General features: G+C 35.4%; 1 protein-coding gene and 1 long non-coding RNA gene across 17 annotated transcripts in view; one reads left to right on the forward strand and one right to left on the reverse strand.

Moving 5' to 3' along the window:
• GPHN (gephyrin) overlaps positions 1–18,248 on the forward strand; it is a 625,629-nt gene that overhangs the window by 473,186 nt on the left and 134,195 nt on the right. For all 16 annotated transcript variants that reach the window (XM_072838965.1, XM_072838966.1, XM_072838969.1 and 13 more), the window contains one exon: positions 2,206–2,248. In XM_072838965.1, the coding sequence (XP_072695066.1) occupies positions 2,206–2,248 (43 nt within the window). The remainder of the gene's footprint in view (positions 1–2,205; positions 2,249–18,248) is intronic.
• The window catches only part of LOC140640129 (uncharacterized), a 142,984-nt gene continuing 142,112 nt past the window's right edge, over positions 17,377–18,248 (reverse strand). The window contains exon 9 of the long non-coding RNA XR_012036788.1: positions 17,377–17,574. This is a non-coding gene — a long non-coding RNA (uncharacterized lncRNA). The remainder of the gene's footprint in view (positions 17,575–18,248) is intronic.

Here is an 18,248-nt window from a genome sequence, read left to right on the forward strand (position 1 = left end):
TCAGGAAGCTGAATTGTTTTTTTACTACTCAAATTTCTCTTCCAAAACCATGAAATGTATAGTTCTAAACTCAGGCTCCACAAAGCAAGACTTTGGGTTTCATTATTAAATTCATGCTATGAACAAATTTTTTAATTTTTAAGCCACCTAAGGCAGGAGAGGGTTGTTTTTTGTTTTGTTTTGTTTTTTAATTGCTGTTTTGGTTTGGTTTGACTTTTTTTGGTAAAACTAGCTAGTTCTTCACCACCATTTCCATTTAGATGTTATAAAAATCTGTTGAAACATTTGATGAGAACAATTTGAACTACTCATCTGAACTGCTTTGTTCATTATAAATCTCTTGTTTCTATCCACACACTAGCTCCACTCTAGATTGGAAGGGCTTAAAGATGAACTCTGGAGGAATAGAGGCTACGACTTAAGAGTAACTATTACTGATCAAAGGAGCTGCTTTCCATTCGCAAACATTGCTTTGCGCTATGGGTTTGGGCTCCTTCTGTTTCTGCATCTTGTTGAAGAATTTCTTGACTTCCATTTGACTTCTTTGAACTCTGTTTTTGTCTTTCAACATCTTCCCCTTTTTTTTCCTTCTCTCTCCCAGATTTTTCTCACTCTATTAGCTTTCTCTTGTGTTTCTTGAACGGCTTTTTAAAATGTAGTTTATCTCTTTATTAACCTTATCTATTAATTTGTCTTTTAGTGTTTGTTTCTTTTCTCCTTTAAGGCTGTAGTGGTATGGTTACACCTATCTTCATTCCATGGTATGCAAACTTGCTTGTTTATTTTGCAGCAAGTTCATTAGTGATTCTTACCCTCTTGGTATGAATTTTCAATAAGAAATAGCAGAACATTTTGCATTTACATAATGTCCCCTTCTATAAGCTTATACTTTCTTTCCTATTGTCTAGACTTACTTCCCCAAACTTCTCTTTCTTCTTTTTCTTTTCCTCACTCTCCTATATTCCTCCTGTATTTTTGTTTCAAGTAGTCATTAATTTCCTTTCCCATTTGGCCCAGAATTGTTTTTTAATAAAACTTCTGAGTAAAAGAATATAAGAATATTATTTTCCAGATTAGCTTCTTCATTCTAGTATATTTAAAACTAATTAATCTGGGCCAAAAGAGAATAACTTTAACATCTGGAATTATTTTTCCCTTTTTTCCCTTTTTTTGGTGTGTGTGTGTGTGTGTGTGTGTGTGTTTCTTGTGTGTATGTTTGTGATTTTTTTTTATTGTTGTTTCTTTAAACATTAACAATTGTTCTTTTCAGGGAAGGACAACCATAACCCACCTTAAGTTGCAACATTCCTTTCATAAGTTGTTTCATTACAATAGTAGATTGTGTTAAGCAATAGAAATTAATTTGTTGTATATATATATATGTATATATATATATATATACATATATATATATATATCCATTTGGGGCAAGCTGCTGTGGAGTGGGAAGAAGAGGTATGCAGTTTAAGCACAATTTCCTCTGATATTAACAAATGTTAGTGCCATCTCACTGCTCTTGACTTAAACACTTTTGTAATATTTAAAATAATGTTCACTTTGACCTGAACTATTTGAATAAAAGCGTAAGGGTTTCTGACTGATAAACTCTATAAACACCTAAGAACTAGTAAATAAATGAATTCAATTTTATTGATTTCTAACAAAGGCATCTTTCATAGTCCATATTATATTTATAACCCATTATTTTAATCAGTAAACAAAAGTCATTGGAATCACATAAATATTGTACATGAAGATTTGTTTTGCCCTTACCAACATGTATAAAAAATTACCAAAACAAAGTATTTTATTACAACTTTATTACTTGAATTTCATTATTAGTGTAGTCAAGAGCTATCACAGTGCCTTAGGATTAGGGGTCTGTATTCATAGCTGTATATGTGGTAACATTTCTTTCCATATACTAATTTCGATACACATCCATAAAAAATTGCCTTTGGTTTTGCCTCTGTCCCATTTATAATATTTTACCCCCAACTTTTTTCTAGAAGTCTGCTCTTTCTTTACAGTAAGAAAAATATTTTTAAAATATAGAACAAATGTAACATAATTTTACTAATATTACATCTGCAATATATTAAGCCTTTGCTCCTAAACCTCAGGAGCTTGCCCATTAAGTATGCATACGTATCTGGCTATCTATGTTATGAGCCCTAAATTACTGAGTTTATGCTCTCTCTGCAGGTCCAGTCCAGGTGCAGCAGCAAGGAGAACATTCTCAGAGCCAGTAAGTATGTCATCATTTCAGATGGACTACTGAATTAAGAGTTTGTAGTTCAACAGGAAGGAGAGCTAAAAATATTTCGGTGAAGAAACAAAAAGCAATTGGGGACAGTTTATATAAAGTATATAAATGTTAGGACTTTCATCTCCTAAAAATATTAGTATCAATATATTAGTGAATGTTTCCGTCATTACAGTTGTTTCTAGAAGCTGATAACAGAATTTTGATATCACTTCCGGTTAGGATAGTAATAAGTTCCTTGATAATTCTATGGTGACAACCCTCTTTAATTGCCGCACTGCCAAAAATTATTTGAAAACAGACTTAACTGAAAATAATAATATAAATCCACTTTAAGAATCTAACTTAAAAAAAAGTAAATGACTCCTAAGAGGAGTCATAATCATTTTGTAAATTCAAATTCCTGAAAAATCCTACCTTCATAAGCAGCATGTTTTAGAACATAGAGCCATGAACCCCTTGGTTCATAAAGAAACCTTAATTTTTTTGTTTGATCACTAATACCATTAACTCAAAGTCATCTAACTTTGTATATTATTCATTTTTATATCCTATAAAAAGGAACTGTAAATAGCTTTCCTTACCTGTATCCTTGAAATGATATAACATTGAAGATTGTGCCCTAAAAGTTTTAGGATCCTAAGAGAAAAAGCACTATATAAATGCTAATAATTTAGTATTGTTCTCTGTCACTTAAAATTAGTGACATCATCCTGTCTTCTCTGTGATCTTTATCAAGAGAAGAACTATAGGTGGACCATAACTAAATGGGTATATCTGATACTTATACTACTGAGAATTTTAGTAAATAGAATGATTTATATTTCCAGTAAAATGTCTATTATTTAATAATCACAAAAGTAATAGAACTTCAAATAGATAAAAATTTGTGTTTTATTTTATTTACTGTAAATTTTTTCTATTTCTGTGTTTTGAATCTGCATGTTAGTTGAAACCCTTGAGTTGGTAGGCAAGCACACTGCAATTTTTGCCCAGCACCTTTGTATTAGAGTTGTTTAAAAATAAATTCAGATGTGTTTAACTATACCACTGTCAGTTTCCACAATATTTAACAGATATGTGAATCTGAGAGAGGCTCTTTAATATAAGAGCTGCAGCGTGCTATAATCCCTACTAAGACTTAAGGTTGAGAAACCTGAGGGAAGTGTTGATAGAATATTCACTAAAATAAAACAATACAGATAAATGAACTTTAAAAATGACATTTTATGGTTATTATTGTATGATTTCCATTTATTGTTGATCCTGAGATGATGATGGGTCATTGATAGTGATTATGATAATCAGAAACAAAAATAATTTCTTACTGACAAGAGATTTCTTTGAATCCTCTTACATCTTTATCATGGATCTTTATGTTTTTAGAACTGTTATTTCAGTTATGTTCCTGCTGGCTTGTAGACTATTAATCACTTTGGATATCACCATAGTCCAGGTTTTCCTGATCATGTTTTCTTAGGATAAAATAGTCATGTACATGGTCCATATAGCCATTTAGATCTTTGTAGAGAGCCCATCCAACATTGTAGCCTCTCCATAAGATAAGATTAAGGTTGTTCCTTTCAACACCACTTTAGTAACTCATATTCATGCCCATAGCTACACCCAGGACTCTTTCCTCACCATGAGCTAGCTATTCTACCTCTGAACTTCTTAACTTCAATATCTCTTTACCTAGTTAGTCTACTTTAATTGCCCTTAGTTTCTTCCTTTGCCATGACTATTAATACTGCAGTCATATAGACCCTATTAGCAGTTCCTCCCTCTCTCAGTGCTATATGTTCTGCCCCTATTCTTTTGGACCCTGTCCCCCCACTGTATAAATTATCCATTTCCCTTATTTTCCTAAAAAAGTCTTTTTTTTCTTTTCAAACATGTTTTATTTTATAATGATACATAACCAAATTCTTAAAGAAGAGTCAAATAAGGGCAGCCCGGGTGGCTCAGCGGCTTAGCGCTGCCTTCAGCCCAGGGCCTGATCCTGGGGTCCCCGGATTCGAGCCCCACATCAAGCTCCCTGCATGGAGCCTGCTTCTCCCTCTGCCTGTCTCTCTCTCTCTCTCTCTCTCTCTCTCTCTCTGTCTCTCATGAATAAATAAATAAAATTAAAAAAAGAGTCAAATAATACAGAAATACAGAGACTAAGTATAAATTTCCTCTTTATCTGCCCATCTCACATTATCACTCTTCCTACTATATGCAACCATTATTTTCAGTTTAGTCTGTGCTGCCACGGACCTTTTTTCGCATGCATCTCTAAAATATACATACATATATATATGTATATATATATGTATATATACCATTTTTGTTTGTCTCAAATTCTTATTTAAATTCTAGTTAGTTAACATATAGAGTAACATTGGTTTCAGGAGTAGAATTTAGCAATTCTTCAGTTACTTGTAACACTCAGTGCTCATCACAAGTAGTGTCCTCCTTAATACTCATCATCCATTTAACCTGAACCCCACCCATCTCCCCTCCATCAACCTTCAGTATATACTTTCTACTTAAGAGTTTCTTCTGATTTGTCTCCCTCTCTTCCCTGCCTTCCCCTGTGTTTCTCTGTTTTATTTCTTAAATCCCACAAGTGAAATCATATGTTAATTTGTCCCTCACTGACTGACTTGTTTCATTTAGCATAATATACTCTAGCTCAGTCTACGTCATTGCAAAGGCAAGAGTTCATTCTTTTTGATGGCTGAGTAATATCCCATTGTGTGTATTGCATTATATTATATTATATATATATATATATATATATATATATATATATATAATATATATATTCTGTGTGTGTGTGTGTGTATACCACATCTTCTTTATCCATTCATCAGTCAATGGACATTTGGTCTCTTTCCATAATTTGGCTATTATAGATAATGCTGCTATAAACATTGGGGTGCACGTGTCCCTTTGAATCAGTATTTTTGTATCCTTTGATTAAATACCTAGTAATGCAATCTCTGGGTTGTAGTATAATTCTATTTTTAACTTTTTGAGGAACCCCCAACTGTTTTCCAGAGTGGCTGTACCAGTTTGTATTCCCATCAACAGTGAAAGACGGTTCTCCTTTTTCCACATTCTTGATAACATCTCTTGCTTCTTGTGTTGTTCATTCTAGCCATTCAGACAGGTATGAAGTGATGGCAGTTTTTATTTGTATTTCCCTGATGATGAGTAATGTTGAGCTAGGAAACTCTTAGATATCCTTCAAGACTCAGTTCAAGTGTGAGCTCCTCTGTGACATGTTCTCAGAATTCTCCCTAGGCAATGTCACTATAACTAATTCTTCATGTATACCCATTCTGTCACTTCTACCTTTTTTCATTTATTTACTGAATTACCTATTCTCAAGGAAAACATTTCCAAAATGTAGCCAAGGTAAAGAAAATTGTACAAGCATACCTCAAAGATATGCAGATTTGGTCCCAGATGATCACAATAAAGTGAGTCAAAATGTATTTTTTGTTGTTTTCCAGTGCATATAAAAGTTATGTTTATACTATACTGTAGTCTAGTAAATGTACAATAGCTTTATGTTTAAAAAACAATGTATAAACCTTAATTTAAAGATACTTGATTGCTAAAAAATGCTAACTATCCTCTGAGCTTTCAGTGAGTCACTGATCACAGATCACTGTAACAAATATAGTAAGGATGAAAAAGTTTGAAATATTGAAATAATTACCAAAATGTAATACAGAGACATGACATAAGCAAATGCTATTGGAAAGATGGTGCCAATAGACTCGGTCAATACAGGGTTGCTATATACCCTCAATTTGTGTTAAAGAAAAAAAAACAGTATCTGCAAAGCACAATAAAGGTAAATGCAGTAAAATGAGGTATGCCTGTAATTAACTCCTTTTTTAGCATAAATAGAAATATGTTAAACAAAACATCGATAGATCCTAGAGAAGGGAAAAGAGTTATAACCTCTAAGATTTAGAACTTGAAGTTTGGGGCAGCCCAGGTGGCTCAGCGGTTTAGCGCCGCCTTCAGCCTGGGCCATGATCCTGGAGACCTGGGATCAAGTCCCACATCGGGCTCCCTGCATGGAGCCTGCTTCTCCCTCTGCCTGTGTCTCTGCCTCTCTCTCTCACTCTCTCTCTCTCTCTCGAACAAATAAATAAAATCTTTAAAAAAATAAAATCTTTAAAAAAAAAAAAAAGAACTTGAAGTTTGTCTAGAATTGTCCAAGGAGGAGTTAACTTTGGTAATGTTTTCTAAGTAAAAGATAACTTTCCTTTTGCTCCTCAAAAAAATGATCAAAACAACCTGTGATAATAAGCCTGAGTTTATTCTTCCTGTCATCTTTTAGGTAGCCAGCCCAATTCAGACTTGATAGGGGTGTCCCCACACACACTACACCAAGCAATTCTCAGATACCAGCAGAATGTCCAAGAATTCAACTCAATTCTGACACTATCTACCCAGAAATAGCATCAGAGTCCAGAGTTTAAAGATTCAGTCCTACTGTTTTGTAGGACTGACTTTTTGTCCTATTCAGTCCTACAAATGGAATATACTAGATATTCCATCCATATTCCACTTCAGATACCAGTCACAAGCCCCAGGCTGCTACTTGTGCTTCTGACCAACCAGCTACAGGTTGGAGGTTCCAGCAACCTCCACCTTAGGTTCCATTAATCTTCTAGAGTGGCTTACAGAATTCAGGGAAACACTTTTGTTTAGCAGTTTCTTAAAAGATATGATAACAGATACAAATTAACAGCCAGATGAAGAGAAACATAGGGCAGAGCCCAAACAGAGGAGCTTCTGCCCTTGGGGAGCTTGGGGCCTGGTGCGGTGGCATGTGGAAGCTGTCTGGTTCCCTAAGCATGGAAGCTCTCCATAAAAGAAGGGCCAAAAAGCTCTTCTTGGTTCTTTAATGGAGACTTCATTACATAGTTATGATTGACTAAGTCATTGGCAACTTGCTGATTCAATCTGCAATCCCTCTCCCCTCCCCAGAGGTTGGGGGATGGGACTGAAAGTTCCAACCATGTAATTACATGGTTGGTCCTTCTGGCAACCAATCCTGTGCCTGTAGGTGGGGTCCACGAATCACCACCATTAATAATAAGATACTCATTTCATCTAAAGGCTCTGAGGTATTTTTTAGGAACTGTGGATAAAAACCAAATATATCTGAGAAATATATTTTATTTGAATGATCAAATATATATTTCTTAGAAATTTTTTTATCACATATGGTATGGGAGAATACCACTTCAGTAAAGTCAAAGTTTCAACTAAAACTTTCTCAGAAAGGAAAAAAAAAAAAAAAAAAAAAAAAACTTTCTCAGAAAGGGAAAGACAAACTCAGGATATTCATGAGATTTTGAAGTTTGATTTAGAGCAGATCTTTTAACATAGAGCTTGATTAAAATTTAATAGGGATCATTATATAATCATCGGCACACAAGGCAAGGAATTCTGAGAGTCTTGATGTGTAAATTGTCTTTAGATACTTTAAAAAGTTTCTAAGAATAAGTAATAAAAGTCTTGTAGGGGAGGGTTTTCTGGAATAGTAAAAGTTATGTTAATAAAGACTGTACAATAGTAATGTTATGCTAGTAAAGACAGTAGGTTGTATGGTTATAGATAATTTCAGGCATCAAGGTTCTCCTTGGGGTCAGTCTTCAGCCTGACATCTGAAAGTGTAATCATTCAGTCAACACAGACCTTCATTAAGGAATCACAATAGTAAATCAGTTATCTAAAGAAATTGTTTCAGTCTTCATAAGTGTCAAGTTTTCCTGTATTTGTTGTTGTTGGATGATCATTTATTGAGCCATATCATGAGACAGCAACTATATAGTAGGACTTAGGCGATCATATATTTGAACCATGCTATATAAATGTAAGAATTATGATCAAAGTTTGTAGTCCTTTTTCTCAGCCAGGAGGTAAAAATTAAGCCAAAACCAACTGTACACCCGGCAAAGTAGACAACCTTAGGAGATATGAAAAAAAATCTTAGGAACAAACCACCTACCAAGACTGAATCAAGAAATAGAAGATCTGACCACACTGATTACTAGTGAAGAGACTGAATCAGTAATCAAAAATCTCCCATCAAAGAAAAGCCAGGAACAGATGGTGTCACTGGTTAATTTTACCAAACCTTTAAAGAAAAATTAATGCCAATCCTTCTCAAAACCTTCCAGAAATTTGAAGAAAAGGAGACACTCCCAAACTCATTTTACATGTCCAGCATTACTCTAATACCAAAGACAGGAAAAGATGCTAGAAGAAAAGAAAACTATAGGCCAGTATCCCTGATGAATATAAATGCAGAAATTCTCAGTAAAAGGGATGCTTGGGTGGCTTAGTGGTTGAGCATCTGCCTTTGGCTTAGGGCATGATCCCAAGTCCTGGGATCAGGTCCCGCATTAGGCTCCCTACAGGGAGCCTGCTTTTCCCTCTGTGTATGTCTCTGCCTCTCTCTGTGTATCTCTCATGAATAAATAAATAAAATCTTAACCAAAAAAAAAAAAATAAATTCTCAATAACATACTAGCATATTGAATTTGGCAGCACATTAAAAGAAGCATTCACTATAATCAAGTGGGATCTATCCCTGGAATGCAAGGATAGTTCAATACACATAAATAAAATATGTTTTAATAGAAAAAAAGAACCATAATCTCAATAGACACAGAAAAAGCATTTGACAAAATTCAACATCCATTCATGATTTAACACAAAATCTCTGAATAAATTAGGTATAGAAGGAACTTACCTCAACATAATAAAGGTCATATGTGACAGGCCCACAGCTAAATCATACTCAGTGGTAAAAGATTGAAAATTTTTCCTCTAAAATCAAAATAAGACAAGAGTGCCCACTCTCACCACTCTTATTCAACATAGTACTGGAAGTCCTAACCAGAACAGTCAGGCAAGAAAAAGAAATAAAAAGCATCAGAATTAGAAAAGAAGAAATAAAATTGTCTTTATTTGCAGATGACAAGATTTTCATTTAGAAAATCCTAGACTCCACCAAAACCTGTTAGAACTGGGACACCTGGGTGGCTCAGCAGTTTAGCGCCTACCTTTGGCCCAGGGCATGATCCTGGGACTCCAGGATCCTGAGTCCCAGGATCAAGTCCTGCATTGGGCTCCCTGCATGGAGCCTGCTTCTCCCTTTGCCTATGTCTCTGCCTCTGTGTGTGTGTGTGTCTATCATGAATAAATAAATAACTGTAAAAAAAATTGTTAGAACTAATCAATGAACTTAGTAAAATTGTTAAGATACAAAATTAACTCAGTAGCCTTCCTAAATTAAAAAAAAAAAAAATTACCTGAAAAGAAAAAATAATCCCATTTATACTAGCATCAAAAACAAAAAAAATACTTAGGAATAAATTTAGTCAAAATAAATCTTCACCAAGGAGGTGAAAGATCTCTATACTGAAATTATAATATATTGTTCAAATTGAAGAAGATATAAATAAATGGAAACATATCCCATGGTCTTAGATTGGGAGAACTAATATTAATAAAATATATTACCCATAGTGATCTATAGATTCAGTGCAATCCTTATCAAGATTCCAGGGTAATTTTTTACAGAGTAAAAAATAAAATCCTAAAATGTATATGGAACCACAAAAGACCCCAAATAACCAAAGCTATCCTGAGAAAGAAGAACAAAGAAGGAGGTATCACTTCCTGATTTCAAGCTGTATTAGAACGCTATTGTAATCCAGTGTAGTACTAACTGCCATTAAAACAGACACATAGACCAGTGAAACAGAAACAAGAGTCCAGAAATAAACCCATGCATATATAGTCCATTACTATTTGACAATGGGGTCAAGAATACTCAAATGGAGAAAAGTCTTTTGAGAGGAATGGTGCTGTGAAATTGAATATTCACATGTGAAAAGAATGAAACTTGACACCTGTCTTATAGCACTTATAAAAACTAATTCCAAATGGATTAAAGACTTAATATTTAAGACCTGAAACCATGAAACTCCAAGAAGAAAACATAGGAGAAAAGCTCCTTTAAATGGTCTTGGCAATAATTTTTTTGGATATGCCACTTAAGGAAAAATAAATTTTTAAATGGGACATCAAACTATAAATGTAGTTTATAAACTACATTATAAACACAGCAAAAGAAACTATCAATAAAATGAAAAGACAACATATGGAATCAGAAAAAAATTGCAAGCTGTATATCTGATAAGGAGTTAACATTCAAAATATATAAAGAATATGCAACTCAATGCAAAATAATAATACAGTTTTTAAAATGGGCAGAAGATGGGATCCCTGGGTGGCGCAGCGGTTTGGCGCCTGCCTTTGGCCCAGGGCGTGATCCTGGAGACCCTGGATCGAATCCCACGTCGGGCTCCCGGTGCATGGAGCCTGCTTCTCCCTCTGCCTGTGTCTCTGCCTCTCTCTCTCTCTCTCTCTCTCTCTCTCTCTCTCTGTGACTATCATAAATAAATAAAAATTAAAAAAAAAATGGGCAGAAGACCTGAATAAACACAAATCGCCAACAGGTACATGAAAAGGCACTCAACATTTAGTAATCTCAAGGAAAAACATTCAGGATTGCTCATGCCTGTTAGAATGGTTATCATCAAAAAGATAAGACATAACAAATGCTGGAGAGGATATGGAGGAAAGGGAACTCTTGTATAATGTTGGTAGGATTGTAAATGGGTACAACCACTATCAAACAGTATGGAGGATTTTGACTCTTAAATCAAAACCCACTCTTCCTACTTTTTAAAAAATTCAGTTAACCAACAGTCTTTTTTCTGAGAATGAAACAGATGGGCTAAAATGGACTGTGGGTGATGATGGGGAGTTTACTGAAGGCAGACATCAGTCTACTAAGATAACAAGTTCCTGTCTAGTTTGCAGGTAGCCGGCAAGCTTTTGTACCACAAATGCAGTACCAGTCATTGAAGGGCACCAAAATGCCCCTGTGTCTTAGCAAATATGTTATAACATTTTGGAGCTACTTGCCAAATGTAAATTGGTGCCAACAATAAAACGTAAAGTACTGAGATTATTTGTAGATCTAAAACAAAAGAGATATATATAGTGCCTTACTTCTAGGATGTATAAAAGTGAGGCATCCTCCAAATAATACATCCTAGTTCTTTTGCAAGTTCTATTTCTGTTAAAATTTGGTTACGAAAGCTAGTTCCCACCCAAAAATTCCTGAGAACCTTCTCTTCTAGGTATGATCTACAGGGAGTTTTGGATTTCCATCTATCTAACCTAGTATATAGTTTTTCATCTGAAGAAGTCACCTAATAGTTGAGTCCAGTTACCCAGGAAAGCAACAGATTCATTTATAAGGACATGGAACAAAAAAAAAAAAATTGGGGTGTCTACCCTAAGAAAAATGTATATAAAACTAGTTTGTACGCTTTAGCTAGTGCACAAGTAAATAGTAGCTGGTTACTAGACACATACCAATGAATAATGAAGGAAGCAAAGAGCAATATTAAGAATAGGGCAATATAGATAACACAGTTAAAAGTACCCTTAAACTGGGGAAGGGGAGTTTGGGGAGGGTAGGAATAACAACAAAAATAACCAAAGAACACACATTAAAACATGGTAATCAGTTGTCTTGTTCTATGGATCTTAGGTAGAAGGTCTCTGCATTTCATGTGGTCAGAGGTCTTTTGGGTGAAAGATATCTCTTTGAGAGGACTGCTTCTAGGGGGTTCCTAAAAACACTCCAGCTTAAGATCTTCCATAAATTCAAGAATGGATTATTCCTCTTCAAAACATGAATAGAAGGATCAAACCTTTGGAGTTCTATTCCCTTTGCTCATTGCTAACAATACCTTATAAGGTCCTTTCCAGTGGGGTCCCAGAGCTGTCTTTCTCTGATGTCTCTTATAAAAAAGACCATGTCCCTGGGTTTTAAGTCATGCAAGTGTTGTTTAGTAGGGTATTGAGGAAAAGCAGCTCATACTTATTTATGAGACTTGGTGGATAGCAAGAATAATTCCAGCAATATTTAACTCTATCTGCTTGCAAGTGTAGAATTTAGAATCAAAGTGATATTCCTAGATGTATGGTCTGGCCTGTTATTAATTTATGGGGGAGAGCTGACAAACCTCAGAAAGACTTGATCTCATTGGCGTTAAGGATAATACCTGAGACCATGGAAGTTCAAGAGTTTCTTAAGAGTTTAATTTAATTTTCAAATTATATTTGTTCTCTCTACCTTTCCTTAAGAGTGGGGGTAAGACTAACAAAATTGTTTATTAAGTGGTGGAGCTTTACAAAACTCTTTTAGTAAGAGGCCCAGAATAATGGATGCCTCCATTACTACAGAGGTCAGTATTCCCCAGGCTGGGAACACAAAACCAAGAAAATTTTGCTACTGTTAGAGTTGTAGCTCTTTGTCAAGAAAAGGCTTCAAATCTCAAGAACAAGCATAAAATGACCAAGACATAATACAAAACCCCCTATAGAGAGTAATGTTATATGATCCATTTGAAGATGTTTAAGGGGGCCCTGAGGTTTGGACTTTGTCCATGTTCTACCCTTAGTTTTTATCAGAATTATGTTGGCGACAGATGAAATATAGTAAAACTTTCCCATCAATATTAATTATGTACATTGGCAAATTTGTTCTTTCCTGGTGGGTAATTTCATATAAAATTTTTACAAGATCTGGGCAGCCCGGGTGGCTCAGCGGTTTAGCGCTGCCTTCAGCACAGGGCGTGATCTTGGAGACCGGGGATCCAGTCCCACATCGGGCTCCCTGCATGGAGCCTGCTTCTGCCTCTGCGTATCTCTCTCTCTCTCTCTCTCTCTCTCTCTCTCATGAATAAATAAATAAAATATTTAAAAATAATAAAATAAAATTTGTACAAGATCCCATTTGAGGCCTTTCAGTGTTACTAAATAGTCAACAGTCAGTTTACATTCAGAATTCTCCCAGCATCTCTTTTCTGGCTCTGAGGCTGATTGTTGGCATTCTGTAATAGAGATTTTGAACTCTATTTGCTTTTAAACCAAAGACTTGGTCCCTTGGGGTATTCTAAGGGCTATAATTTTAGTAAAGGCTATTGGTCTGGCATGATTAACAAAGCATTTCCTTTAGCCTCAATATTATCTCCTTTTGCTTGAGCTCCTATTTTATAGTAGCCACTTCTTCAAGAAGCATTAGAGCACTTAAAAGATCTATACATTGCTAACCGTTCTTAATTGGGATTCTTGCTGAGGTCAAAAACGCCATCTTGTTTCCAAAGCATTTCAAAATCATGGACTAACCCAAAAGCGTATCTACTATTAGTGCATATTTTAACCCTCTTATCTATAGCTAACTAAAACTAAAACCTATATTGTGCTCATAAGAGTTCTGCCACCTGGGCAGATCATATTCTAGGGATGAAGTTTTATGATAATAAATAAGGTGGGAAGTTATTGAAGAGCTAATTTTAACTCACAAAAGCCCTGTTCATGTTTAGTACCCAAGGAAGAGTTTCAGTTTCCAAGAACTTGTTTAAGTCTTATCTTGGCATGGCAATTTTAGAAAAGTTGAGAATTTACTGCCTGCAATAAGTCAGTGAGACTAAGGAATCTTTTTAATTATCTCTTAGATACTGTCATGGGAAAGTTTTTTAAAAGTCCATACTATGTCAGGAGTAGGAAATTTACTTCCTTGAGATAAAGCATATTCTAGGTAATGACCTAATAGACAAAATTGTAACTTCTCTTTGGGAACTTCATTCTCTTTGAGTTAAAACAGTTTAAGTAGACAGATGGAATCAGTCTTAGAGTTCACTCCACCTTTAACAAAAAGTTATCCACATATTGAATAAGAGTAGAATCCCAAGGAAATCTAGTCCTTTAGGTCCCAGTTGAGGACTTGTGAACAATAGGGGAGTGTTTCAGAAAACCCCTGGAACTTAACAGTCCAGGTATATTGTTGATTTTCTTAGGAGAAGGCAAATATTGACTATTTTGACCTAAAAGGTTATTAAAGAAAACACAACATAAATCTACACCATTAAATATTATATAGCCTCAGGAGGCAGTGAAGATAAAGAAGGTTTGGGGATTGGTACTATATGAAAGTGGGATATGACTGTTTGATTAAAGGCCTGATGTACTGAACAAATCCATATCTCTACCCACTGGGCTTTTTGATGTGAAGAATAGAAATGGTATAAGCATAAATACAACATGGGCACTTGGGTGGCCCAGTCAGTTGGGTGTCCAACTCTTGGTTTTGGCTCAGGTCAAAACCAAGAGTTTATTATTTTGAGGTCATGGGATCTGGCCCCTCACAAGGTTCTGCACTGAGCAGAGTCTGCATGGGATTGTTCCTAAGGCCACTTTGCCAAATATATTTATTGGGGCCTATGTCTATCCTTTTCCATATGAATTGTCCCTTTACAGAGATATAACCAAAAAAAAAAAAAAAGAAAGAAAGAAAAGAAAAGACAAATATAGACAAGACAGTAATGCTGTTGGGAATAAGATACATTTCCACCAAGGATAAAAGCTTTTTCTTTAAAAAAAAAAAAAAAAAAAAAAAGATTTTATTTATTTCTTAGGGACACAAAGAGAGGGAGGGGGGGTGCAGAGACACAGAGGGAGAAGCAGGCTCCATGCAGAGAGCCCAACGTGGGACTCGATCCCAGGTCTCCAGGATCACGCCCTGGGCTGAAGGTGGCGCTAAACCGCTAAGCCACCAGGGCTGCCCTAAAGCTTTTTCATATCTGATCCAATTATCAAAAAGGTCCTAAAAAAGCTTTATTATTCTTAGAAGACAAACTTAGCAATTGGAGAGCTCAAAGAAAAATCAAGAGTTCAAGCTAATGTTAGACTTACTTGTTTCATTATAGTAATTAGAGACACTCCTATTCCCCAAAGCAGGAGTCTCAGAGGGCCTCAGAGAAGCTTGCTGTTATCAAATCAAGGGTCTTGGGCTTTGCTGAGAAGACGTCAGTCTTGACTTTAGATCTCCCTATGGCCTTTGTGATTGTTGAACGCTGGCTCCCCACAAATAGAAGTTTTCATTGTAGAGGAGAGCTCTGCCTTAACAGAGTCTTGGTAGCATTTCAATGTGAGTTCAACATTGGGGTATTTATACTTTGAAGCTAGGTTTAAGTTTAGTTTTTCATTGTGGTAGTGTGATGAGAATTGGGTAAAATCATGATAAAATAGTTTAGGATTGGTGCACAAAGCAAACCGAGGGTGTGTGTGTGTGTGTGTGTGTGTGTGTGTGTGTGTTGGCCTTATTCTATGAATAATATTTGCATATAAGCAAAATTAAAACCTGAGCAAAGCTCAAGTTAAACCAAGGGCCAGGGCTAACTACAGGAACTCCTGCAGGGATCCCCAGGAATAAAGACATGTTAGAATTGTGATTTGAACACATTGATTTTTGGGGTATTTGCTCATTTAGCTACAATCTTCAGGCATTAGCATGCATACCCAGAAAGTAGAGAAGGATTATGTTAGCAACAACTAGGCAGAGATAAGGAGCTATATTTTTCAGAGAAACAAGTCATTCCAAATCAAATGACTGAAGCAGTTCATTTCATTTCATTCTTATTCAAATTTCACTGGAGTCAGATATGAAATATCATCTTCTATTCTAAGAATGAAGTCTCCAGGTAGTGTTTCAGATACTATCTAAACTAACCGTCCTAGGAATACCCGGTATACAATTTCTCTAATAAGTTTCTCTGGTTTCTGGAACATAAAATGAATTATTGTGGCTGCCAAAGTCCACGCAGAGCCAGTCAATCTTTTTAAATTGAGGTGAAATTCACATAAAGCATTTTAAAGTAAATAATTTGGTGGTATTTAGTACATTTATAATGTTGTGTAACCACCACCTCTATGTAGTTCCAAAACATTTTCATCACCCCTAAAGAAAATCACATACCAAAAAAAAAAAAAAAAAAAAGAAAATCACATACCCTTTAAGCAATTACTGCCCACTGCCCCCAGCTCCTGGCAACTACCAATCTGCTTTCTTTCTCCAAAGATTTGTCTATTTGGGATGTGTTTTATAAATGGAATCATACAATTCCATGTATATATAATATATGATGATTTTGTCTAGCTGCTTTTACTTAGCTCCATATGGTAGTATGTATCAATATTTAATTCCTTCTTATGGCCGCATAATATTCCTGTATGTATATATACCATATTTTGTTTATGTATTGGTCAGTGGATGAACGTTTGGATGTTTTATCTTTTGGCTATTGTGAATAGTGCTGCTTTGAACATACCTGTACATGTATTTGAGTACCTGTTTTCAGTTCTACTGAGTATTTATAGGAGGTAGAATTGCTTGTCATATGATTATTCTATGTTCAACTTTCTGAAAAACTGCCAAACTATTTTCCCCAGTGGCTAAGCCATTCTATATTCTCTAAAGCAGTATCCAAGGATCCCAATTTTTCTACATTCTCGCCAAAACTGGATTTTTTTTTTCTTACAACCATTCTAGTAGAGGGGAAGTGCTATCTCATTGTGATTTTGATTTGCATTTCCCTAATGAGTAATGAGGTGGAGCATCTTTTAATACACTTTTTGGCATTTGTATATCTTCCTTGGAGAAATGCCTATTCAAGTTCTTTGCCCAATTTCTAGTTGGTTGGTTTGTCTTTTTGCTGTTAATTGTAAAAGTTCTTCCTATATTCTGGGTACTAGACCCTCATCATATATATTATTTGCAAATATTTTCTCCCATTCTCTAGGTTGTCTTTTTACTTTCTTGATAATGTCCTTTGCACAGTTTTTAGTTTTAGTGAAATTCAACTTATGTAAGTTTTCTTTTGTTGCTTATGCTCTTGGTTTCCTATCTAAGAAATCATTGCCAAATCCAAGGTCATGATGCTTTACTCCTATGTTTTCTTTTAAGAGTTATATGATTTTAGCTATTATATTTAGGTCATTAATTCATTTTGAGTTAATTATTTTGTATGTAGTGTGTGAGGTAAAGAGCCAACTTCATTCTTTTTCTTGTAGATATCCAGTTGTCCCAGTGCCATATATTGAAAAGACTGTTCCTTCCCCAATGAATGGTATTGACACTCATGTCAAAAATCAATTTACTATAAATATATTGATTTATATATAAATTCTATTCCATTGATCTATATTTTTATCCTTACACTAGTACTACATGGTTTGATTACTGTAGTTTTGTAGCAACTTTTGAAATTGGGAAGTGAGGGTCCTCCAACTTTGTTCTTTTTCAATAGTATTTTAACTCTTGAGGCTTTTCCACATGAATCTGAGGATTGGCTTTTTCATTTCTGAAAAAAAAAAAAAAAAAACGGAAAAGAAAAAAGCCATCAGGATTTTGATAGGTATAACCATGAATCTATTGATTTCTTTGGGTAGTATTGTCATCTTAACAATATTGTCTTCCTTTAGATGTTAATGTGAGGCTCACATTTATATTTCAGGTATTTGCACACTTTCACAATGAAGTAGGCTATGACATGTAAGTATGTGGTAGAGATTCCACTCCCAATCACAAAGTAATCTGTATCCTTCATCTCTGGAGGAATTTTATTACACAGATATCTTTTGCATTTTCTTGCTGCAGAAGTGAAACCTGCATACCCTCACGTCACCGCTGCCCCTTCTCCTACTTCTCCACCCAAGCCCCAGGACCAGGCAGGCCAGGCCACTTGCCAGTCCTGCAGTAGGCCAGTCCCCCACAGCCAGAAGTACGGAGGCCAGCATGCCTCACTCTCTGGGAAAGGCCTCTCTGTACTCCAGCAGGACTCAAGCCACCTTTAATGATGCAAAGATTTTAGGGTGAGGGCTTAAAAAGGTCTTGGTATGTAGCCTATCTTTGATGCCATTTAAAAGCTAATAGGTCTTTCAGGAAGTTTTTAGAATGAATAATAAAAGTATTTTCAAGTTTTATCTTCCCAGGGAAGGGTTTTCTGGATTAATGAAGTTGTGTTGTTGAAGAAAT

Source organism: Canis lupus, chromosome 9 (genome assembly GCF_048164855.1).
Source record: "Canis lupus baileyi chromosome 9, mCanLup2.hap1, whole genome shotgun sequence".
In the NCBI taxonomy this organism is placed as follows: domain Eukaryota; kingdom Metazoa; phylum Chordata; class Mammalia; order Carnivora; family Canidae; genus Canis; species Canis lupus.